This window comes from Cervus canadensis, chromosome 30, assembly GCF_019320065.1.
Source record: "Cervus canadensis isolate Bull #8, Minnesota chromosome 30, ASM1932006v1, whole genome shotgun sequence".
Lineage (NCBI taxonomy): Eukaryota > Metazoa > Chordata > Mammalia > Artiodactyla > Cervidae > Cervus > Cervus canadensis.
Window position 1 is genome coordinate 31,251,532 of NC_057415.1, and position 26,053 is coordinate 31,277,584.

The 26,053-nt window shown below is 46.3% G+C and overlaps 1 protein-coding gene across 3 annotated transcripts in view; it reads right to left on the bottom strand.

The window, feature by feature from the left end:
- PTPN3 (protein tyrosine phosphatase non-receptor type 3) overlaps positions 1-26,053 on the bottom strand; it is a 113,874-nt gene that overhangs the window by 66,670 nt on the left and 21,151 nt on the right. For 2 of the 3 annotated variants that reach the window (XM_043453154.1, XM_043453155.1), the window contains 4 exons: positions 12,737-12,891; positions 7,092-7,199; positions 6,973-7,015; positions 4,592-4,670 (listed from right to left, as the gene is read on the bottom strand). In XM_043453154.1, coding sequence (XP_043309089.1) covers positions 4,592-4,670; positions 6,973-7,015; positions 7,092-7,199; positions 12,737-12,874 — 368 coding nt within the window. In that variant the 5' untranslated portion in view covers positions 12,875-12,891. Of the gene's footprint in view, positions 1-4,591; positions 4,671-6,972; positions 7,016-7,091; positions 7,200-12,736; positions 12,892-26,053 lie in introns of those variants that run through there. The other variant, XM_043453156.1, reaches the window with a different exon arrangement.

The following is a 26,053-nucleotide window of genomic DNA, read 5'->3' on the forward strand; positions in this document are numbered from 1 at the left end:
TTCCGTCACAGTGGTTCCTGTGGCTGCCTCAGTTTCAATGGGCCAGAGTGGTGATTTCCAGCCAGCCCCGCATGCACATGCTGTCTTAGGGCTGGACAGAGTGAGGAGCCCACCAATGACTGGCTGGTGCAGCCGCCAGTGGGCGCCCCCGCCCTGGACCTTCCTAGTCAAACTTGGGGTATCTGAGAGAGCCAGGACCCACAGGCCACCCCCGCACGCCAAGGGGCTGCTGTTGTGCACACAGTTATTTGCACACCCACGTTCCTGCTGTGTGAAGTTACTGAGAGGAGGAGGGTCTACGAAGACACCTCCTTGGCTGGGGTGCAAACACCCAGCTGGGCTTTTTCCTGGGTCCTAGGAACTGTGGGTGCCTGAGCCAAAGCACAGACATCAGCCGTCTCCAGGCTGAATTGTGCGCATGTCTGTGAGCTCCCAGCACTGCTGCTTTGAAACCTGGGACTTGATCTGCGGACAGAACCTGGTAAGCTCTTGGTAAGTCACAGGCGCCTCTATGCAGGGAGCAGAGGGCATCGACAGTGCCGTGAGGGCCAGGAAGAGCCCTGGAGCGCGTTATATTTAGGGACACGGCACACATGTGACACTTGGCCGCTGTTCCCACTCTTTTTTAAAGCCCGGATTCACATGGGATACAGATTCCAGTGTCTGGCCAAGGTGAGAAAAGGGAAACTTCTTGAAATCTAATACAGAGGCAGGAGTGTTTAGGAGGCAGGAGAGAGAGAGAATTTTGGCAGTTTAAACAAATCAGTCTCAATAGTCCTTCTAATTTCGATGTTTAAAGGTCAAGGTGCCAGTGTTTTGAGATGTGAATGTTTCACATGGTGTTACAACCCTGTATTTGCACAGTTCTGGGCTGTGTGTGGTATTTCACAACTTACTGATTCATTTCAACCTCTTTGGACTGCAAGGAGATCCAACCAGTCCATCCTAAAGGAGATCAGTCCTGACTGTTCATTGGAAGGACTGAGGTTGAAGCTGAAATTCCAATACTTTGGCCACATGATGCAAAGAGCTAATTCATTTGAAAAGACCCCAATGCTGGGAAAGATTGAAGGTGGGAGAAGAAGGGGACGACAGAGGATGAGATGGTTGAATGGCATGGCCGACTCAATGGACATGAATTCGGGTAAATTCCAGGAGTTGGTAATGGACAGGGAGGCTTGGCGTGCTGCAGTCCATGGGGTTGCAGAGTCGGACAAGACTGAGCAACTGAACTGAATGACTCTGAAGTGGGTACCACTACCTCCATTTTTTACTGATGAGAACATGGTTGTTCAGATGGGTGACGTGGGGTCAGTGATGTCTGTCTTATTTTAACCTGGACACTCATGTTATGAAAAAAAAAAAAAACTGACTATATTACAAATCTCTTATGTGTCTAATGACTAAAAACCTTAGGATCAATCTCCTAACTGACATTACTTTGATTATAAGAACTGTCAATTACTCTTAATGCATTCAGCGCCAGAACACTGAGGGACGGTGTGACATACACAGGCTGATTCATGCTTATTCCGTGTCGCAGTCTCTATCTCTGCCACCTAGCGGAACACATCGGGTCCTTTATACTTTGTTCCGATGTTTATTCAAGCTGATATTCAAGGGAATTAAGTGTTCTCTCCTCCTATAATGCTACTGAGAGAAAAAAGAGGAGGGAGAGAATCACAGATAATCCAGTGGTAAATCTGGACTTTCACTGACGAGTCCTGCTAGGCAGTAGGTCTTCCTTGGGACGTAAAGGAGAACAGGAGCCTGGAGACCCCGTTCACCAAATGCTACCTTGTTGTATATTCAGCAATGTCTCTGAGTCAACCCTAGGATATCATACAAAGAGACAGGAATAGTGGAACGATGCCCAAGCCCCTAGGAATCTTGGATCTCCCTAGGAATCTTAAAGGAGCCTGATTCTGAGACTGCCAGTACATGAAAGTCTATATAGAATGGTCTAAATTTATCAGGAACAGCCGTTGTGGAGGCTCACAATCAAAGAGACAGTGATTAGGATAAAGGAAGTCATTTAGAAGAGATGCTCCGTGTGTCTGACTTCAGAAATGTAAAGGCTCATTGCTGGAGTCTGCCCCATCCATGACCTCAATTTCAGAAAAAAGCAAGGAAGGCCTCCCTGCCTAGATCCTTGGTAAACAAACAGGAGACAACACACACCACCTCTGTATTCCTTCTTTGACCCTTGAGACTAAATTTTCTTTAAAGGGGAACTTCCTTTTGGATAAGCTATAGAGCTGGGGCTTAAAAAAAGATACTGTGTATAATATGTACATCAATTATACCTCAATTTTAAAAAAAAGATAGTATGGGTCAGGAACACAGGAAAAATTCTTCCTTTAAGTAAAAACAAGACAAAAGACCATTTTTAAAAAAATTAATGGTGGAAACCTGGCCCAGACTAAGAAGAAGAACTGGCAGTGCTGGCTGTTTGCCCAGCTCTCCGGAGGCACACGGCTAGCATGGCTCCTGCCGTGTTAGGGGAAAGCGGTGCCCACGTCCCAGGAGCTGACAGCTGCGATCTTCTCCACGCTGGGGCGACCACCCATCTCAAGATGGGAGGTGGGGCGGTGGGGCTGGGCGTCAGTCTGGGACCGGTGACTTTTAGGAGGGACACGGACCAACCGAATTTTACCTGGGACTTAGGTTAAGAACAAAATTCAGTCTATTACTTGTCTTGAGCCAAAATCTGCCTTTCTGTAGCTTCCACTCACTGACTATAATTCTACCACCAAGCACCTCTAATTCCCCCTTTCCTATGACAGCCTTTTGAAGATCTGAAGGCAGCCTTCGCTTCTGAGTCTTCTCTCGATCCTCAACTCCCTACACCGCCTCAGGTGTCCCTCAAACGCCAGGGGGCCTCAGCAGGCAGAGGCTCTCATGGTGGGTATGCGTGTGGAGTCCGACGCCTGCGAGGGGCCCTAGAGAGGGGCACCTGGGCTAAGCTGGCGGGAGTGATCCCTTCACTCAGGTACCCTGGGCAACTCTGGGGCACCAGCATGTCAGGGAGGACAAGGGGTTATGGGGGACAACCCGCTAGTGGAGGAAGCGCAGCTCACACTTGGGGTGGGAGCCCTTCAGTGGGTAGTAAAATCAATTTAATGAGCCACAGTTGGCATTTTAAGCGAAGGAAAGGGAAAACCTAAGGGTGCTTTGCACTTACTATTGTTTCAAGAAATGTCTGCTTCAGTAATTTACACGTATCTGTGTAATATATTACAAAGCAAAATATATATGTGGGGTTGTGATCAAAAAAAAAAAGAAAAAAATCCCACTGGTTAAAAACACACACACACACATAATCCATCATGACATTTTAAAACAAAACTTGAAAAAAACTTGGTATTTGGTGGTAGCCTGGGGAAATCTCATAGGTCATGTCACCCCTTTGCGTCCGCCAGCAGGAGCTAATCTGCTGGGCTGAGCATCCTACACCTCCCCTTAGTCCACCTGTGTGAAGAGCTATTATGGGGAAAACTCAAGGTACCACGTGTATGTCCCGTGGTTACTCAATGAGTCATGTGGGACACCTTATATCTGCTTAAAATTTAACTTGATAGTAAACACAAGTCAAATTATCAATGCCTTCTATTGTAGAAGGACGGGGTGTACAAAGAAGACAAACTAGTAATAGAATAATATTTGGCCTTTACACACATTACAAGTTAAAATGTGATCGTGTGATTAGTAATTTAAAAAAAGGAAAAAAATGAAACAGCACTTTCCGCCCAGGCTAATGCTGCCTCCTTGGTGATGGTCTCAAGGCCGCCATGGGCACAAGACGGGATTTAAGAATCCTGAATATTCACTGCTTTTGTCGGGTGGAAGAGTTCCCCTCCCTAAGAAACACAAATGTTTCAATAACCAAAGGGCTGGCTGATGCCCTGGGGGAGGGGAAGGAGAGGCCAGGTGAGACTCCAGAGCCTGTGTCTAAACAGCAACAACTCTCCTGTGCCCCCACTTTGGTCCCCACCCAGAAAACCCACAACAGGAGGGCCAGGATCTGAGCCCAGCCTGGAGGGGTAAACAACTCTTGCAGCCTTCTCTCTCTCATCTGGTTCACAGATTCATGGAGGCAGAGGCAAGATGCTGGCCGGCCTCCTCTCCTACCAACTGGGGATCGATCGGATAGAAAGTTCTCAGTTAAGAGACCTCTGGTTCTCCTAAAGAGCTCACTCCTAGCCCTTCAGAGACACTGCGCTGTTTGATGGGTAGAGGACTTTGACAAACTCCCTGCCTGCAGGAGCGGAAAATACCCAGGTTCTCAGACCACAGGTGCTCAGTTGAAGAGGATCCTGGATGGAAGGGGAGGGTGGGAGGTGGTGGTAGGAGCATGCTGGGGACCGCACCAAATCAGAAAGTGACAGAAAGAGGCTCAAGATGAAGACTAATTTGCTGATTAAAATTTCAATACACGTCCCCCAGTTTTTACTGGGATCTTAAGTGACTGTTGCTGCAGTGATACCCAAATGAAGGATCTGACCACAGTGAGAAATTGAAGAGTACATTTTTTAGTGGTTACTCAATTTTTATACACTAAATAGAAAACTTAAGAAAAAAAGGTTATTACCTGGTTTGTTCTTGCTGTAGTGTGTTGGGATCAGGTATAAAAAATCTTACTCGAAAATGCAGGGTACAGGGGAAACCTCCTACAACATTTTTCAAAAACAAATTAAATTTTCCCTTTAAAAAAGGCAATGTATGTAAGCAGCTACTCTCCCGTAAGTCACACATTTTTTTTTTTTTACTAGACCACAGCTTTTTCCATCAATAAAAGGACGAGCATCACAAAAAGAGTGCATGAGTTAGTTAATTGTTCAGAAATCTCCAAGCCTATAAGGAGTAAAATATTTTTGCAACATCAGCATAAAATGAGAGATAATCTGTTTTCCACAACATGTTTAACTTAGGGAGGTGTTCAAACACTGCACTCCGTCATCGGTATTAGGAATTTTAAAAATCCTTAATTTAGCAGATTAAACAGAACTCACAAAGAAAATCTCTCACATATATAATGACTCTGTACTTTTCAAATATTTTCAGACACATTCTTGAATGTAAACACCTATGAATAGGCTAGGGTGCTGTCGATTGCCGCATGCAACAATTTAGCCACCAGGCTTGCACTCAGCCACTCAGAGTTTTGTCTTAGGTCACACAGCCGAGGACAACACCACAGTTAATTGCATTGAGTCTTTTGATTCTGCGTGGCCACATTTTAAAATTAATTTTGATCCTGGAAAATATTTCACGCTTTTAATGCAAAGTGAATTCTAAAAATGATTCATATACCAGCAAATATTACACAGCTAACATATTCAGATATTTTATGCATCAGGGCCAAGAGTCCATTTGCTTGTAAAGGATAGACTTTGTCCATTTCTTTTGCTGGATGTGGTAACAGATGATCAGATTTTGTCTCAAAGATCCCACACTCTTCATGTCCATTTTTCTCTTCTCCATTACTCAGTATATAGTCACTGATTCTTTCCAGAACTTTCTTGCTCTCTGAAACCCAAGCCTTTTCTACGCTGCTCTCCTCCACTGAGCTCCTCTAGGGTAGTTCATTCTGGGCTCCACCCTCCCATCTCAGTAGAACTTCTGTCTTTATCTCTGGCTTATATCAAAGTCTCTAATGATGTGTGTGTACCTGTGAATGTACCTCTGTGCAGGGACCTGGGTCCAGGGGGTGGTTCTGTAGCTCTGGGTGCAGGTTGACGACCTATAATCAGGGGATGGATAAGTCCTCCCAATGGTCTGAATGCCCTACTGGCTCCCCTCCCTGCCTCCCCGCTCTGTAACTTCTCATTTCTGTGTTCAGAGCATGCCTCCTTGCCTTTCTCATCCTCTTCTGTGCACCCAGAGCATCCTATCACGAGCTCAGGGCTACCCCAGAGCTGTCTCTACCCTTGTCTCCATCCCTACACTTGGCTGTAAGCTCCTTGCAGGCAAGGTCCAACTCTCACTCCCAGAGCTCAGAGCTGGCCAAACACGATAAAGACGTTTTGCAAAGACGATAAAGGCCAGTAACTCAGAGTGAAGGAGGGGGTGTTCTGAGACACAAGGCAGGCAGGGATGGATGTAAGGGAGGCGAGAGGGAGGCAGGGCTTCTGTTAGAGGAAATGGAATCTCAGAGGCATTGAAGAGAAACGGCAAGACTGGGATATAGGGAAGTGGGAGGGAAGAGCATTCCCGATAAGGGGAACAGACCCAGGGAAGGCACAGGGGCGGGTATGTGGCCCTGCATGTCAGTTTGGTTTGGGGCAAAAAGTGCATATAGAGGAACAGACGGCGTGATTGGAAACCCAGCAGGGAGTGGGGTGAGGTGTAGCTGGACAGCCCGCCTAACTGGAAGGTGACCTACAGCAACAGGATATACTCATGTGTGTTTATCTGTGACACTATCTATCCATGCCTCTGCTTCCAGGGAATGGAACTGTGCTCCTGAAAAGGACTGGAGGTGGGGGGGTGGGGGGGAGAGTGTGATATGTGTGTATCATTTTTTTCCCATCCTGGCTCTCACACTGGGCTGAAAAACTGTGCTGCTGAAATGGACTGGGGTGGGCGGGCGGGTGCATGTGTGTGTGTGAGCGTGTGTGTGTGTGTGGGTGTGTGTATGTGTGTCTTTCCCATCCTGGCTCTCACACTGGGCTGAAAAAGGTCATCGTCCTTTCCCTTTCTTTCCTATAAAAAGAAGTGTGGGTTCCTCTTAGCTGCCTTCTTTTACCTTTCCCTCTCTTGCCCACAGCTGCCCAGGAGCCTTGGGGGCTGATCTGGAAGTTTCTCTGCTAGCTCAGAAGTCAGGCAGGAGGAAGCCAGCTTACTCACGTCTCCTGGGCCACCTGGAATCCAGGTTCCAGATGTTTCACGTATGCTGAGAACTGGAGGAGAGAAACAGGCCGTGATATGCTAACACCTAGTGTTCAAGGGAAATGGGAAGCTCACACCCACCTTTTAACTGCTTCCTGATGGGTTTGCTTGCTTCAAGCCATCTCTGTTGGGTGAGAAAACATAAGATATAAAACCAAGCCCTGCAGGAGCCCAGTATGTTCTCATGGGAGGATACTCACGGGAGAGTCCAGAGAGTCATCACCGTGCTGTAAACCGAAATACTCCTTCTCAGTCACACCCAGGTAGCTGTAAGCCATGTCCAGGAGAACTTGACCAGTATCTTGTTTCTAGGAAAGAAAACGTCCAGTGGACGAAATTTTAAAACAAATTAAGAGCTGGTCTCTAGAGTCTTTATTGCAGATAAGAAGGTATTAAAACATGTGGCGAGATTTCATGCACACACACACCCTACAATATGTGTATATGTGTGTGTGTGCGGCATGCTCAATCATGTCCAATTCTCTGTGACCTATGGATTGCAGCCCACCAGGCTCCTCTGTCCATGGGATTCTCCTGGCAAGAATACTGAAGTGGGTTGCCATTTCCTCCTCCACGGTATCTTCCCCACCCAGGGATCGAACCCATGTCTCTTGCGTCTCTTGCATTGGCAGGCAGATTCTTTACCACCGCACCACCTGGGAAGTGCTACCCTACACTAAGAAATGCTTTAATAAATTCCAAGTCAAGAAGCACCACTGAACATATGGAAAATAAGGCTAAGGTAAATATGACTTAGAAGAATGAGATTAATTTAATTTTCTAAGACTTCTTCCTTCCTCTTAGCTGAGATTCCCAAGTGATAATGTCTGAATCGGAAAACTAAGACGTCCTGATGACAGTAAATTCTGCGTGACCTGCTCATGGATTATCCACAGCAAAACGCTAATCCACGTCGGTCCGTGTTGGCTCCTCAGAAGCCAGGCAAGTGTATGCAGGGAGGAAAACTCAAACGGCATGAAGGAAGACAGCTAAGAATACTCAAATGCCATTGGAAGTACTCTTAAAGGGATCTGGCAGGGGACGCTGGAGGATTATCTGCCTCCCTACTCTGCGCCATCTGAAGTGAGAAGCCAGTGGAGACATTCAACCCACTTCACGTCCAGAGCAGGGCTCAGCCACCTTCTCCACTTGGCACTCAGGGAGCGGGCGTGGGGCTGGGGAACGGGGTCAGAGCCACAACACGCGCCCTCTTCCTGCCCTCCCGGAGAGGCCAGCTGTGCAAGCAGTGGGCGTGACTGGGTGTGTAAATGTCATGGAACACTCGGGGCACAGTGAACACAGCCGGCAGGGCAAGGCAGCCCCGACCGTGGTCTGCAAGGGTGACGGGGCTGAGCCCCACGCCCTCCCTCCGGGTGCAGGCACTCCGCAAAGGCAGCGAGCGGACGGCCCAGCGCAAAGGCACAGGGGTGGGAATTGCAGATTCTACTTGAACAGGCAGACTTCTCTGGAATCCTTTGAACCCAACCCTTTAACTTAAGGGCAATGTGAGTCAGAAATAGACCACGTAGAGGACCAGCAAAGGCAGCTTTTTTTGGGCGCCTGAGAACACATGATGCACCTGAAAACAGGTCACCACGACCAGGATGGAGAGAGTTAGATAACTCACCCCCTCCCGCGGCGGCTTCTCCAGGACAGTCTCACATTATCTGGCCCACAGCGTGGGAACATGAAGACACACCCCTGCCCTGAACACGTCCCCTTCCTGCCCCGGGCCCTGGCTCCTGCTGCTGCCTCCGCTTCCCAGGTCACCTCCCATCCCAGGGGAGTCAGGATGGTTTGGAAAAGATGACCTAGTCCACACACTCCAAATCATGACATAGCCTCTCCCCAAATTACAAGATGCTCACGATGCCAAGAGCTATCTGTTCCCCTTGCTGAAGTTATTAGTTGTACAATTTTATATTACGTTTAACGTGAACTGTGGTGCCGGAGAAGACTCTTGAGAGTCCCTTGGACAGCGAGGAGATCAAACCAGTCAAACCTAAGAGAAATCAGTCCTGGATATTCATTGGAAGGACTGACGCTGAAGATGAAGCTCCAGTACTTTGGTCACCTGATGCGAAGAGCTGACTTGTTGGAGTAGGCCCTGATGATGAGAAAGACTGACGGCAGGAGAAGGGGGCAGCAGAGGATGAGATGGTTGGATCACATCATCGACTCAATGGACATGAGTCTGAGCAAACTCTGGGAGCTTGTGAAGGACAGGGAAGCCTGGCGTGCTGCAGGTCACGGGGTTGCAAAGAGTCGGCTACGACTGAGCAACTGAACGACAACAAAATCAATCACTGTAATCTATGGGGCACCTACAAGGAGCCAGCCTCGGACCTCTGCACATTTTATACAGGATCTCCAATCTGCGCAGCAACGTCACACAGCCGTCACCACACTCCCTGTGCAGAGAAGCAAACGGAGGTCCCAAGGGCTCCGTGCCTTGAGCCGTCAGCTGACGGGTGGTCTGACGCCCTGACTCAGGTTGGGTCTGATGCCAGAGCCTGCATGTGCCCTCTGCACCTCCTCTCTCCCCTCTGGAATGCATCATCCATCATTCCAGTATCTGTACAACTCACCCAGTTCTCAAAAGGACCCGAAATAAGGCACATTTTTGATGAGAAGAGGCCTCCGGGCCCAGCACCCCACCAGAGGTCACCCTGGCCCATCAGGTCACTGTCCGAGACAGCCTTGCTCTCTGGGCTGAGCTGAGAACAGCTGACGTCCAGGCCAGCTTCCCTCAGGATGCCTGCTCCTGGTCATGAGACGGTCTGGGCTGAGGAAGCTGAATGTGACCCCCGGGAGCAAAAACATACAAAGCGATGGAGATTCTAAGCTGGGACCCAGCCCTCGTATTCACGGGTCAGACTTGACCAGGCTGCTGGAAGCCAGGGGAGCAGCCCAGGCAGCAGTGAGTCACGATGACGTCCGTCACTGATGATGACCGGGTGCCCGCTGAACACCAGGCTCTGCTCTGAGGCTCCACGTAACCTCTCGGTGGATGCCGTCCTCATCACTCTTCCTCCTTAAAACACGTTCTCACTTGGGATTCTCATTCCCTCTCAGCCTCCCCTCATCTCCCCGGACAGTTTCCTGCTTGCTCCTCATCTCCCCAGCCTTTAAACACCGAACATCAGTCATCTCCTCTGTCTATTCTCGAGTGATCCTCAAATAACATCTCTACATCCACACGTGTATCCGAGCCTAGACTCTTCCTTCAACTCATTTGTGGACATAATGCCATGTCTACAAAGACAAGTAACGAGTATCTCAAACTGACCACGTCTAAAACAGAACCAGTTATTTCTGCCCCCCAAACCTGTTTCTCTCTCAACCTTTCCCATTTCTATAAATTGCAACTCCATCTTGCCTACTGCTCAGGCCAAAAACCTTGGGGATCACCTTGAGGCTTCTTTCACATCCCAGATCCCACTGGTTCCATGTTCTAAGTTACTTCCAGGCTTGGTTTACTCTTGGCTGAATGACCACCTCGTCTAATGATCATGGTCTCTGCCACAGGCTGAGAGTCTCAGCCCTTGTCCCACCCCCACCTCCAGTCAATAGAGCATCCTAAGACCTGAGTCAGATCACATCAGGTCTCTGCCCTAACCCTTCAACACTCTTTGCCTTATTCAGAACACAGCCAGTGCTCAGCATGACCTACTAGGCTCTTCACTATCCCCCCGTCCCCTCAAGAGGAAAAAAGTTATGTTAAAAATGAAAAACAAAACAAAACACCAAAACCCTATCTATTTTATTACAGAAAAAGTTGGTTTTTTCTTCTCCAGACTTAAGTGGGAAAGAGGAAAAATTAACTATCTGCACCCAAATGTTTTGTTGCGACATAGGAAAATAATCAAGCACAATATTATATTCCATATTCCATCCTTACTGATTTTTTTCTTCTTCTATCTGTACCATCTGCTGTGTTCATTCCTCCGATCCTGTGTCCACCTTGATGTGGGAGTAGGGGACATTTTGTCAAAAGGCACACTGGTGTATGTGTGTTTGCCAGCTCATTTGTTCATAAAACATTTTATGATATTAAAAAAAAAAATCTTTTGAAATGGCTGTTAGGGCTTCCAAAGTGGCGCAGTGGCACAGAATCGCCCGCCTGCCAATGCAGGAGATGCAGGAGATATGGGTTCGATCCCTGGGTTGGGAAGATCTCCTGGAGAAGGGAATAGCAACCTACTCCAGTATTCTTGCCTGGAGAATCCCACGGACAGAGGAGCCTGGCAAGCTACAGTCCATGGGGTCGCAAAGAGCCAGACACAACTGAGCACGCATGCATTGGAAGAAAAACTAAACAGCCTGTCACCTGTTATTTCTGGCCTCACCTCTGGCTCCCCTCCCCCTCGCTCACTGGCGTCCAGCCCGTTCTGTAAGCACACTAAGGGAACCCCGCCCCAGGGTCTTTGCTCTGCTGCTGCTCCCACCTGGGATGTGCTTCCTCCAGAGAAGCACTCGGTGCTTCCCTTTACTTCCTTTGGGTCCTCTCTGAAATGCCATCTTACAAGTGAGGTCTTCCCTAATCCCTAAATGACCACTCCACCCTTTGCCCTGCCCTGAACTCTCCACCCTTGTTTTCCAGATTTTTCTTCCAAGTACATAGTATCACCTGACATAACACACATTTGCTCACGGTCCGTTTCCTCCCTCTGGGAGGTAAGCTTTAAAGGGACCCAGGTGTTCTGTTCACTGCTGTATTCTCTGTACCCGGAACAGGGCCTGGCACATAGCAGGTGCTCAGCAAACATGTGCTGAATAAACATTCATGAAGAATGAAAGAATGAAGAGCTAAGGAACAGCTCCAGGGCAATGTAAATTTTAACAGAAGGGCCAGGTTGAAACTGACCTGTCAGTTTATAGCAACCGGAAGAGACCTGTGGGGCCTTTAGAGAGCACCCACCATGTGGTGACTTCATATACACCACCCTCTTCTCTTGCCTGCTCAGGTCCACAGTGACCCGGGGTCAGCAGGAAGCAGACTCGTGGGGTGGGGGACATTCCGGGACCAGTTTTTGTTACCCTTTAAATTCTTGTGGCCTCCTATCATCCCCCAGTGGTTCTCCCATACCCTCTTTTTTCTTTCTGATGCCTTCCCTTGTACACTGAATTTTCCAGGCTGGGGCAGTTGCCGGCAGCCAGTCTGGAATTGGAGATGACCCCTTTAGGACTGGCCAGAGGATGAGAGAGACAGGCAAAGGTCACAAAAACCCAGGTGGTGAGTGGGGTGGGGTGAGGCGGCAGGGGCGGCTACTGGTTAGGCATCACACCGCTGATGTAGGACTGGAGACCTCATTTCTAGCCCTGCTTCTGCCACAGGCTTGAGGTGGGAGAAGCCAGGCCATCCCCAAGCCCTGCCATCTGGGTAGCTAACCACCTCACGACCCTCCAGAGAAGACCCTCTATTTACCGTCTGCACATCTAATGAGCACCTGCTGTGTGGCAGGCACAGTGAAAATGACGCTATTACTATTCTACAGAGCTCGAAAGCTTGAAGCGTGACGTATAACCTGATAGTTGTAACTACTATCCATGAGATGTGACACGGGCACCATTACTGCAGTCAGCTCAGGAAGTCAAAGATGTCACAGAAGCAGTAACATCTAAGACTCTCACAGTTTACAAATAAGAGAGGGAAAGACATGTCAGGTAGAGACAAGAATGTGGGCAAAGTTTTTATGGGTATTTCTAGGTCAAGCTCAACATGAAAGATCGGAGACATCAAGCTTTTATTTTAAAATAATTCTCTTCATTTTATAATCCAAGAGATGGAAAAATATTTCTCTGGGGCATTTATTCAGGAAAAAATTAAATCTGGAGAACTTACGTTAACTTTAAAGGTCTGTACCAAGCCATCTAAAAAGCGGACGCTACAGATGACTTCTGATCGCGTTTTCTCTTTGGGTAATTCTGAGGTGCGTATGTTATTAATTCTTCCACCCAACGCACGTAACCGGGAGGTCATAACTATCGCTGAATAACCTGTAACAGAAGACACGTCTGTTAGCTCTAATATGCAAATTACCATTTCCATCTGAATGTATCTCTCGGTCTATCCATCCCTCACCTGTCGGCCTGGATCCTCACAAAATCGTCTGAAGACCTCAGATAAATGTGACTTGGATGACAAACGACGTTCCCTTTGAGTTTTGACTTCTAAGCTGCTTTAGACAATATTTATCGATCAACTATAACACATTCAGAGAAGTACATGGCTTATTTGTGTCTTATTATTTCTCTAGTCTAAATCTTCTAATTCATATTTTCCATGCATGTAAATTTTTATGTTTTACTACTTTATATATTTGTGTATTCTACCCCTAAGATTTTTTTTGCACCACAGAACTAAATGTGGTACAGAAATTATTTAAAATATGAAGACATTTATTGATCAATTAGACCACATTAAGAACGTCTATTCATTAAGAGGCTATTCAAAAGAAAAGGCAACCCACAAAGATAACTGTAATAAATAACTACAAAGGATATACAAAGAGCTCCTATAAATCAAAAAGAGAAAAAACAAGTAGGTAAAAAATGGGAACATCAGTTGTCAAAGAAATGCAAAGTGAAACCTCAAAGCAACAGTACCACACACCCACCAAAACGGCTACCAGGAAATCTGACAAAACCAAGGGTTGGCCACAGTGAGGAGCACCTGGAACTCTTGGGCCCTACGAGTGAGGATGGAAATTAGTGCAGCTAATCTTGAAAACTGGCAGTATCTACTGGAGCTGAACATACCCATATTCTGTGAAATAATTCCACTCCTAGGCATATTTCCAAAAGAGAAGGATACATTTATCTGCTAAAAGGCACACATAAGACTTCATAATAGCTGCAAACTGGAAAAGACCTACTAGAACGAATAAACTGTAGTAGAGTCACACCATGCACAGACTACACAGCAAAGAAAATAAATGAACCACTGTGATACACGATAGGATTTCTTCCAGTGTTGTGTTGAGCAAAAGCAGCCAGACTCAATAGATGACCTAGCATGATTCGATTTACCCAAAGTTCAGCTCCAGGCAAAACTAATCAATAGAAGACAGGACAGCAGTTACCTCTGGGTGCAGTGACTGAGGGGGTGGACAGGGGTCTTCTGGGGTGTGTATAGTCTACTTCCTGACTGGGGTGCTAGTAACACTGATGTACTCTGTGAAAATGCATCAAACATCATTATGATTTGTGCTTTTTTTTATGTATATTTCAACAGAGTTTACCTTTTAAAAACATGAATGGAGGGAATTAGAGAGCAGTTTGCAAGCTGAGCACGGTGCACTCAGGGAACAGTAAGAAAGTGGCTTTCCCAGTGAACGCCGTCGTGAATGTTGTTAGTCTAACAAGGCTAAAGCCGTATGCAACCTAGGACACGGTCCCTTTGTGCAGGCGGGCGGCACGTGCACCCAGGCCAGCTCCTCGGCTTAGGAACACAGGGGTAAATCTGACAAGACTGGGTGGAAAAGCAGATAAAGATGAAGGACTTAAAAGCAATTTAACGTCCGTTTAAAAATTATTTTTCTCAAAAAAAAAAAAAAAATTATTTTTCTGCAGACTTTCTCTGATGAGCCAGGCCTCCGCATGTGCTACTGCTTCTGCCTGGGAAGCGCTTTCTGCTCCTCTTCACCTTATTAACTCCTGCTTGAGCCTCAGTGCTCGGCATGAGGATCACCTCCTCAGGGAAGCCTTCGCTGGCGTTCCTAGTGACTCATATATTTGTTATAGGCTCTCTACACTGCTCATCATAACTTCGCATTTATAAATGATGATGAATTTAATATCTGCGTCTGCCACTAGAAGCTGAGCTTCATGAGGGCAGGAACCAAGTCTGGTTTCGCTCACTGCATCTCCCAACACCTAGCTCTGGGAGCAGTTGATAAATATCTGAGTGAATCAATGAACAAAATGAAAACTGAAGCCAAGATTATAGCCTGGGGAAAAAAAAAAATAGTACAACCTAATAGACAAACACGGGATGGTGGGAACAGGCAGGAGAAGAGGATGGGGTGAGAGTGGAGGCTTCGATTAGAACGCAGGGTGGACCCCCAGGTCCACTCTGAACTGGGGTTCTGTTGACCGGGGTCCTCACACTGCCACGTGCACACACATCGCCTGGGGATCTTATTACGATGCAGACAAGGATTTAAGCAGGTCTGGGCGGGGCCAGACTGCTGGGTGATGCCGGAGCTACTGGTTCAGGGCCCACACTGTGAAGGGCAGTCACACACTCAGAATACCGCACACATGTATCAGGGCAGGGCCAGAGAGCAAAGATTTGGCAGTCGGAAGCAAGGAAGGAATGAGGACAAAGCTGACGAGGGACCTGAGGGGAATCCAGCTTCGGGAGTCACAGAAGCACAGCTTAGCTGCAGGCAGCAAAGACACAGGAGAGATGAAAGCTTTGCAGAAGATAACACCCAGGACAGAAGGGTGTCCTTGGGTATTTCAGAAGCTAATCCTACTTCAGAAGCTCCAGGAAAACCTCCATTCTTTTGTAGATGGGGACAGGAAGTCTCAAAAATTCATCAAAAACGATTCCTGGGACTGACAATAGATGGGAACTTGTTGTCACTTACGAAATTCCACCCACCCCACCACCTCCACTGTGCCCTTTCCACGGAAAATGTCATCAGAAGAAGGGGTGCGTTTTCTGAGTAATACCAAAAGTTATCAAAAGACAACAAACGTGTTCCATAATGCCTTAACTGCCTTGAATTTCAAATGTCAAATTTATTATTTAGTCCTTGTCGAAGAATTTCAGGTGGGTTTTAAAAAAAATTTTTTTTTTTTTTAAAGATACAATAGAACCATTTCCAGTATTGCTCTTAGTGGGAGGTGCACATCAGAACTACCTGGGGAGCTTTCAGAAAATATGCCATCCCTGCCCCACAGATGGTGACTCAGCATCCCGGGGTGTGGCACGGAATGACATTCCTCCCGGGAAGCCCTCAGAGGGTCAGGCCCGCCTGGGCTAGAAGAGCGAGTTTTGGGGGGAACCTCAGAGTGTGTTTCAGACGGTCAGATTTAGAATATAGTCAACCCTCCAGACCCGAGGTTCCTTGGCTTCAGATCCAACCAACCACTGATTAAAAATCTTCAGGAAAACAAAAAATTCCAGAAAGTTGGGAAAAGCAAAGCTTGAATTTGTCATGCATGAGATCACACCTACTTACACAGCATTTATGTCATATTTGTGACTATTAACGCATTTACACTGCATTAGGTATTGCAAGTCAGTGGTCCCCGACCTTTCTGGCGCCAGGAACCAGTTTCGTGGAAGACAGCTTTCCCAACGCCTGGGGCTTGGGGACCCCTGTTCTAAGTAATCGAGAGATGATTTAAAGTACACTAAATCATGTCACAGGCTATATGCAAATACCACGCCACTATATATGAGGGACTTAAGCGTCCTCAGGTTTTCATATCCCAGTCTGAAACCAATTCCCTGCGGATACCAAGGGACAAGTGTACAGGTTCCACAAAATCTGGGCCATTCAGAGGGTCCACGTGCAACACTCGGGGACATGCTCAGCTCAGCTACAGCTGACAGCAAAGCTTGCTACCACCCTGGACAGGAAAAAACCGAACGTGATTTCCCACAGGAGCCTCCCAATGAAAGGCCCACGGGCTGAGGTGGCGACGGCAGGGCTGATCTTCACACCGCCTGCAGCTGGGCGGCTCTGTGTCCAGGGCCAGCGTGTGTATGTATGCCGGGGACCTACTAACTTAACCAGGGTTAGCGGCGCTCCCAGCAAGATCCCGCAGCCAGCTGCGGACAAACTCAAGCAGACCAGCTGCCCAGAAGGGATCAACTTGTTCCTCCTCACATGATCTCTGTTACAATCAGCTTGGGGCCCAACGTCATCATAATTTGGTGAAATTTCATGAAAGTTGCAGAAATGCTCTCCCCATAATTATCCCCAAAGCAAACCTTAACAAGTGCGAGACTGGTGTTGGATAACCACATAAATGAGCCACGTGGTGTTTTCCGATTGTCTTGAAATTATATCTTAAACAATCCGGTCAGGACAATGGACGCTGACTAACAGCCCTGTTTCCTGAACCGCGGCAATTGGGGAACTCAGGGTTTCTATGGCTTCCTTTATAAGCCTCTTAATTCTAAACAAAGCGACAACCCAACCAGGAACACACTGGCCTCAGATGATTACATCTGCAGCTGATAAATTTTACAACATGGAAGCCCAGCTGGTTCTTTGCATTAAGAAAAAAAAAAAGAATGTCATGCACAATAACACTACAGGGTTAACTGTTGACTATAGTTTTTAACAAAGATTATACTTGCAAAACATTATAGAATGAGGCAACATCTCAGTACAATGAGATGGTGGGGGCTCCATACCTACCATGAGCCATGGGATCACCATGCGTACACAATGTAACACATACCAGACACTCAATAGCAGGCATTTTAATAACAATCTGTTTTGTTCTGACTTATCATTTCAAATCTATGCTGTGAAAGCCGGCGTCAGACAAAAGTTGTTTGTGGTTGAAACTTGTTTGAAGAGCCTGTTTTGATGAAATGGCTTGGAAGTTGGTTATTAGGACTTTTTAAATCCAACTCGTAAAACCTGAAGTGCCGGGGACCATCATGTCACTGACACCATAGTAACGGCTTGGTGGCCATCACCTGATGGACCAAATACCAGGAGGTTGACCAGCAACTCAAGAGTGTTCGACCTGAGCAAGGCTACTCTTTGCTCATCTAAACAGCTCTCCAAAGAGCTTGAGACACTTGCTCCTGCCACGCCCAGGCTACACTTGGTTGCAGAGGTGTTAAAACACGCACTAGTCTCAGGAAAAGAAGGGACATCTGTTCCTGCCTTGGCAAGGCTACTCCTCGTACGTAGGCAGCGGTGCCAGGCAAGTAATGGTTCCTGGAATAATAACCTTTGGAGCAGTTCACCCAGCCCGGTGATGCCGGTGCAACTGCCCATAAGCTACGTGCCCCAGCAGCGAGGGAGCCAAACTGGCAGCTTTTGGTTCAAAAGATGATCTCTATGAGAACCACCTCCTAGAAAAGTCCATCTCAACTAAATTTGGACTTCTTTCATCTCCCCATTGCCTGGAACAGTAATGCAATCAATCTGTCATTGGTGTGGTGTATGTAATTTCTTTCTTGGCTTATTAAGAGACATGATCCTGGTGAATGAACAATGCTGCCTGCCACATCAGTAAACAGAGGACGTTGCTGCTACAGCCTCCTCCGAAGGTGAGCCCTGAGGGCACTCGGGACGGAAACACACAGCCTGCCCACTGCCAGGCCCTCGGCCCCTGCAGCCACCCTCATCGCTGGGGACGGAAAAGCCCAGGATGCCGGCCCTAGAGAGCTAAGGTGCATATCAAAGGAATGATTTCAATAAGCTCAGACTCTAGCAGCCTCTCCCACAGAGAAATGAGCAAAATTCCTTAATTTGAGACATCTGGTTTTCTCTAATGAACAGTAATCTTTTGATGTCCCAACTACTAAAACAAAGTCACTGCTAAAACAAAACAAAACAAAACCCTATATATCCTGGCTCCTTCCCTTACCTCTTCAGACCCTCAGAGCTATCCGAGAGGTTGCCTCTCAGGCATGAAGTCCTCAGAAAGTCTGCCAAATAAAACGCATTTCTCAACTTTTAGGTTGTGCTTTTTTTTTTTTCAGTTGACATCCTGCATGTTATTGGCTTGTGAAATATCATAAATCAAAATTCCCACAGCAAACCCGGGTTAAATCTCAGTCTCTGAGGATAACTGGCCCCAAACAAACAAAAGCAATGTTAAGCTTCTAATGCCATCAGATGCTGACTGTAGGACAAACACAAACGCATTATTTCAAATACAGATATCCTATTTGTAGATTGTAGATGTGATACACCTTTCAGCTGCTCTACCAACTCAATGGGCCTGGAAGCAGGAGTCCATTGCCCCGAGCATGGTGGTCAGAGCTGGGGAACAGAGCTTCTATCACCTGCCCTGGAGCCTGAGACGGAAGTGATGCTGTCTGCTTTGTTTCCTGTGGGTCTACATGCTGATCTGGGGAAGATTTGTTCTTTTCACAAGCCAAGGAATCACGGACAGGAAGAAGGGAGAGGAGTCTTCTCCCACTAAGTTAGAAAGCAACTCAACTCCATTTTGATCATTTTAAAAGGAGTGTTAAAGTTATCTCATACCCTTGTTTTTAAGAACTACATCCCTAACTCAAAGAGTGCAAAAGTTTCAGTTAAGAAAAAAAAGGAAGCAGTGCTGATCTGTAAACACCTAATTTGTGAGTAAACCACACAGACTAACCAGGCTGGCTCCCTACAGAATTGGCCGGACAGCCCCAAGCTTGACCTAGGCCAATGCCACCCCCTAGTGGCCATCAGAGGAATACACTTCACCTCTGAGCATGACTCGCCTCCCTCTTCCTCAAGGGAAACATGGACAGCTAGGCTCCTTTCTGGTTTACCACCCATGGCTCAGCTCATTGTAAAAGTCTCCTAGAATATACAAGGCCTTCTCTGTCACCCAAGTCTCTCCCTTTTCCTCCTGAACTGAGGGGAGCTCTTTTTTTTTTTCTTTCAGATTATTTACAAGTCTCAACAGATGTCTGATAGGCAGAAGAGGGACCTCTCTAGAAGGAAAAGTAATAAACATTCATACACAATCAGCCATGCTCGACGAATGACTCAAATTGTGTGCTTCTCGAATATCAGTATTTAATGTATTTAAGATAAATGTTTTGTTTAGCTGCTAATACCAACATTGCTTCTTCCTTTCCACTGTAAGCACACAAGCTGGGTTGCATTACCAGTTCACCCCGTAATGGAGCTTCTAATTTCCATCTGTTCTTAGCCTGGGCCTCAGCATCCCTTACGCTCCTCTGCAGTAAGTGGGGTATCCTAAAGAAAAAACTTAGAAAATCTGGATGGGGATTTATCATTTATCAAGCACTAGGTTCAGATCAAACTGCAAGAGTGTATACTTAAGTTGCTAAAAAAAAAAAAAAAAAAAAACTGATTAAAAGGAGACTCTTTAAGCAGAGACTTAAATAAAACTTAAGTATACTTAAGAGTCATCTGGGGAGCTTGCTAAAAACAGACCCCTAGGTACCATCCATAGAAATTCTGGTTTTGCAAGGACTTCGGAAACTGCTTTTTAAAACTTGCAACTTTTTTTTTTTTTTTAACTTTCAGAAAAGTTGGGCCTTCCCTGGTGGCTCAGTGGTAAAGAATCCACCTGCCAATGCAGGAGACCTGGGTTCGATCCCTGGGTGGGGAAGAGCCCCTGGAGAAGGAAATGGCAATCCACTCCAGTATTCTTGCCTGGGAAATCCCATGGACAGAGGAGCCTGGTGGGTTAGAGTCCATGGGGTCACAAAAGAGTCAGATGACTTAGTGACTAAATAACAACAATAGAAAAGTTGTAAGAAAAACAGAACTCCTGTATTCCCCACTGGCCTGGATTCAACTTAACATTTTGCAGGACTTCCCTGGTGGTCCAATGGTTAAGAGTTTGCCTTGCAATGCAAGGGCTGGGGGTTCAATCCCTGACTGGGGAACTAAGATGCCACTACGCCACAGAGCAGCTAAGTCCGTGCACAGCTAGAGAGTTTGGGCCCCGCAGCGAAAGACCCCGCGTGATGCAACAAAGATGCTGAGTGCCCCTGACGCAGCCAAATTAGTGTCTTTCAAAAACTTAACATTAGTTGGACAGAAAACAACAACATTCTGTAAAGAAAATATCCTTCAATTAAAAGAAAAAAAAAAACATTATATAAGCCACTTCTATGGGAGATGGCCAGCTCTCACATCTGAAAGGTGAACTATCTGCTGCCTGCTTAATAAACCCCGCCTGCTTGAATTATAAAAGCAACATTTTACCAGGTACTCTTTCACACTCTCCCCTGCACATACACATGCCCCTCATCCTCCTTATTAATACTGAATGCTTAGGAGCTATAGATATCATGCCTCTTTACCTCTATAGTTTAGTAAGTATCTTCCAAGGACAAGGGTACTTCATAACCACAGTAATCATATCGAGGATATTTAACATCAATAAAGTATTTATAGTCCATACTAAAATTTTGCAAATTGTTGTGGTGATACCCCTTTCTTTCTTTCCTCCTTATCCAGGGAAGCTCCTAACCAGGACTTTGCCTTGCTGTAGCTGTCAGGCAGAAGTCGCATTTGTAATAAGCGTCCCAAGAGGACACGGATGCAGGGGGCCTGAGCGCCAAGGCCACGCAAAACTCTCAACCAGGTATCACCTTTCGGTTCTGACCGACTGTGCCTACAGGCAGGGGCTTGGTTAGGTCAGCACTCCCTCCGTCTCCGTTTTCCTGTCTGTATTGCCAGTCGCTTCCCAGAACCAGAAGGGGTTTCTACAGCTCAGCTGCCCCCCCCCCCCCACTCAGTCTGGGGAGGCACTTCCTAAGGCGGTGCTGAAGTAACCGACTCTCCAGTCCTCACGTTGGTCCTGGTCCAGTGCTGTGGTCATAGCAGAGCGAGAGAGCAACATGCCAATCAACTCAGTCCAGAGGGCTTCTGTCACGTGATGGTCTGTCCTCTTGACTTAGTCAAATTAGCTCACATCTTTCACAGACAGCAATTCTTAGCAATTCATAATATCCAAGTTATATAGATAAAACAGACCACAGTGCCTTGTATTATTCACTCTCTCAGAAATGGGGGACACTCACCTACCACTGTCATATAATGATCCTACATGCATCTCTTTTCTTAAGACAATGAGAGGTTGACTGTCATGATATGATTCATTAGGCTTCACAAATGTTAATGAACTCACTCCAACTAATTAAAAACCAGTGATTTTAGTTCATTTGTGACATGCCCATATCTTAGAACAACTGTTTCACTTTATTTTAGATTATGTGAAGCTGATAACCACATTACCATACAACTGGTACAATGCAGTTTAATATTCTCATGACTATAATTTTCATAAATTTATCAACACTACCTTCTGCCATCCCCCCCCACACTTACTTGGCTTTAATTTCCAAAGCACAACACTGCATAACAACAGAAAGAGAAATATACTTATTTTAAAAAATAGCTTAGAATTTAAACATAATTACTACTGAAAACTTACTAAATTACAAAAATCCATTCACTAAGAGAGGCATTTTCATGATGCTAATTCAATGATAAGGCCAATAAACTATTTTGTACTGGGCCTACATACCAAAAAAATTTTAAATAACATCTTTAAAGCTTTAAGTCTGCTAATGAGTACAATAATCACAGCTGACAATGGAAGTATTGGTGCACAAGACTTATTTTTAATTTGGGTATGCATATATCAAAGTACTTAATAAATTTTATTTAGAAAAATGCTTCCATGAATGCATTTATGAATTTTTAACTCTGACTTCACATTATTCACCATATGGAGAAAATGCTCACACAAGCTGCCTTAATACCACGCTGAATACCCAAATTATCTTGCAATTATTAGTCCTTTTTAAAATTTTTTTTAAATTTTATGTTTTAATTGGAGTGCAGTTGATTTACAATGTTGTGCTCATTTCAGGTGTATAGAACAATGATTCAATTACACACACGCATATATTCTTTTTCAGGTTCTTTTCTTGTATAGGTTATTACAAAATATACAAAGACCTATTACAAAATATGTCTTTGCTGATTTTCTATTTTTTTTTATACAGCAGTGTGTATATGTTAATCCCAACCTAATTTAGCCCTCCCCATCTCTGCAATTATTAATCCCAATACTCCAGAGGTACCATCTTGCAATCAACTCCTTTACTCCACAGGATCTGTAACTTGTTCAGGGAGTGGAGCTCCAACCAGGCGCCCCTGGGAAGCAGGGTGGGGGTCATATGTAGGATCAGTGGTATTCCAATGGAGACCTGTAATTAGCAGCCTTGTTCTCCTACAACTTCAAAATGTCAAATAGTTTTCTTATTATGGAGGCCGGTTTATTTATAGGCCCGACACCATGACACTCACAAAACTAACCAAATAAAAGTTATACTTGATACTGGGAGGGAAACAAGAAGTAGTTTTAAGCTGCCTGAAGGGCAAGACAAAGAATGCCGTGGGAGCTGCAGGCAGTTTCAGGGACAGAGGTAATGTTGCTATAAAGAGAAACCAACTTCTGACGTCCCGCGAGCCGGGCGTCCAGGGCTGTGATGAGAAGCCAGCTAGCACCTGAAACACACAGCTTGCTCCTCAGTGACCAGAAAACACGTTCAACCTGCAAGGACGTTCGGTGAACCCATCACCTTCTTTTTCTTCTCTATCTTGAAGGACCACCGAGGAAAAAAAAACACAAATCTCAAGTGCACGTGTTCCGCTGTCAAGGAGGCTGGGGTGAGTCTCCTCCTGCTCCTTCCAAACATGATGCCCCCCACCCCCCAGCACAGCAAACGTTCTCCCAAATTTTAACATCACTTTCACAGATTGTTTAAAATGAGAGATCTTGAAGTTTAAAAACAATGTTTAGGGACAGGTTATCACGGTGTGGTACTAAGCCACACATTTCATGGGATCCAGATGTCCTAGAACCATTTCTCTCTGCATGTGGAGGCTTTGAGGGTGCCACCGCAGTGAACCCAGAAACTTCAGAGGCCAGCAAGCCCGCCTTCTGGCAGGGAAAAAAAAAAGAGACACTTGCCAGCCGTGGAGGGACGGAAGCAAACCAGGCTGGGGGAGATGACCCATGGGACCTGCTACCAGACAAGCTGTCAACACAGCCTCCAAGCCAAACCCCTGCACAGGACCGGGATTGGAGTTTCCCAGGCCAATCCATCTCGATTATGATTGCTTCCAGCCTTTGTTATTACTTTGGCAGCAGTTCTGGACCTTTTACTTACTCAGTATTCACTAGCTGGGCACCTGCTTGGTGCCAGGCCAAGGGAGTGGGGTGGGTGAAGGCAGAGATGCCTGGAGTTTCACGTTCTAAGAGGCATGAAAGCTCCGGGTGCTAGAGGAACAGCAGGGAGGCTCCCGATCCGAGCCAGGGAAGCTGGGGTAGGTGGCATGACCGGCTCACAGAGGCTCCAAGGGAAAGTCTGCAGGATACAGGGGAATTGGCCAGGTGGAAGCAGCGGCAGTCTGGAAACTGCACACCATGTGTGCAAAGGCCAGGAGGGGAAGCACATGCGCATTTTAACCCCACAAAAACAGATTTATTAGTAGGAGTGTCTGAGGAATAGCTGAAATCCTAGAGAAATCTGAGAGAGGAGAGTAGGTTCTTCAAAAATCCAGGGTGCCACATAGAAGAGGAATTAGGACACAATTAAAGGTTGTGAGGAGGTCAGCATCAGTGGAATCAGGCAGAGATATGGACTGGAAACCCTATTTAACCACTTACCAGCTATGTGAACATAAAGAGATCACCCTGCCCAAGATTCAGATTCCTTATCTTCAGAAAGGGGAAAATTCTGTTTTCCTAGGTTGTTTTAAGCACTGAAGGTATATGGATGCAAACTAACTGCCACGACCAGGGCCTGATGAATGGTACTTATTACTACTACCATCATGAGACTGATTGTTTCAGACCCCAAGGGTTCAACAGTTAGAAGATGAAAACAAAAAAAATGGAAGCGCTTTTGAACACTCAGGGCTGCACAAATATGGCAGGGACAGCCTCGTAAGGGAGTGAGTTCCCCAGTGCTAGAGGTGATCAAGCAGAGAAGGTGGACAAGGCCCTTGGTAAGCTGCAGAGAGCAGGCCAGCACTGGAAGGGGTAGGAGAAGTGAACCTCCTCCAGCTTCCAGGACCAATATTCTATGACTTCCGTTTCAACAGTGCCAAAACCCACTCAAAGTAGCACTGGTCAAAGCTGGATTTCTCATGGGAAATCATTCTAAATGGATACCTCAGTCTTGGGTGGAAAAAAACTAAATGGCCCGTCAAACTATGAAACAGAGGACAAAATAGTATGAACAGACAAAAAGCAGTATGTAAAGCTAGAAATATAGATGATGAAATCGACCTTATACTGAGCAGTTTCTACCTAAAATAAAGCTACCCATCTCTCTTCATTCTCCCTCTGAATAGTTCCACTGGGCCCCAAACAGGCTGGAAAACAGGATGGAATAAATTTACTCTACAGGGACATGAATCAAGTTGCATAAACTTTACAAAAATACTGTGCTAATATTTGCCCTTGGGGCACAGACACGCCCATTTGGGTGTCAGTCCATGATATTTCTATCTTAGGCTCCAGCCCCCACCCCTTTTCAGCCAGAAGCAGCAGAAGCCTTCAGAAAAGAAAACAGCTCAAGTCACTTTGCAAGGTTTGAGATGTGCTAATCGCGGCGCATCCCAGCCAAGAAGCTGGAATCTCACAACTGGACCATCCCGCCAGCTCTGTTCTTGCCAAGGAGTCTGAGGCCAGCAGCAGCCTGCCCAGAGAAACGCAGCCCTTGCCACAAGCAGCCCGCGCCATCCTTTTATCTCAAGGAAACACAGAAAAAATACCGGCTCCCCTCCCGCCACCAAAGTGTTAGTCGTTCAGTCGTGTCCGACTCTTTGCGACCCCATGGACCATAGCCCGCCAGGCTCCTCTGTCCATGGAATTCTCCAGGCAAGAACACTGGAGTGGGTTGCCGTTTGCTTCTCCAGGGGACCTTCCCGACACAGGGATTGAACCCAGGTCTCCTGCATCGCAGGCAGATTCTTAACCAAAGCACCACCCTCTTTGTCACTTATCAGCCAAGTGACCTGGAAAGTTACTGCTTCATTTCTTTTCAGCTCGGTTTTCCAATTCCAAGCCTTCTAAGGCCCCTCTCAGCTTTAAAATCCTCTGCCTGTAACGTTTTCATCGGAGGAGCCATCTCTGGTTATATTAGCTACAGTAACTCTGCCGGCTGCCAGCAGGTCTAGAAACCAAGATAAAAATCTGTCTTCACATAGCCTATTTCGATTTTCAGGGCTTTGACTTGGTGAGATGAGGGGGCCAGCAGAAAACTAATTAAAACAAACCACAAATGAAACTCTTGGAAAAAAAAAAAAAGACTTATAAAGGAGTGCCAAAATGCTCATCAGAATAGTATTCAGGAATAATGAAATGAAAATAACACATCTTGTTACTGCTGAAGCTGCATTTATGTATTTGTACTGAGACCTTCCACGCGCTGGGAGCTGGGAATACAGACATA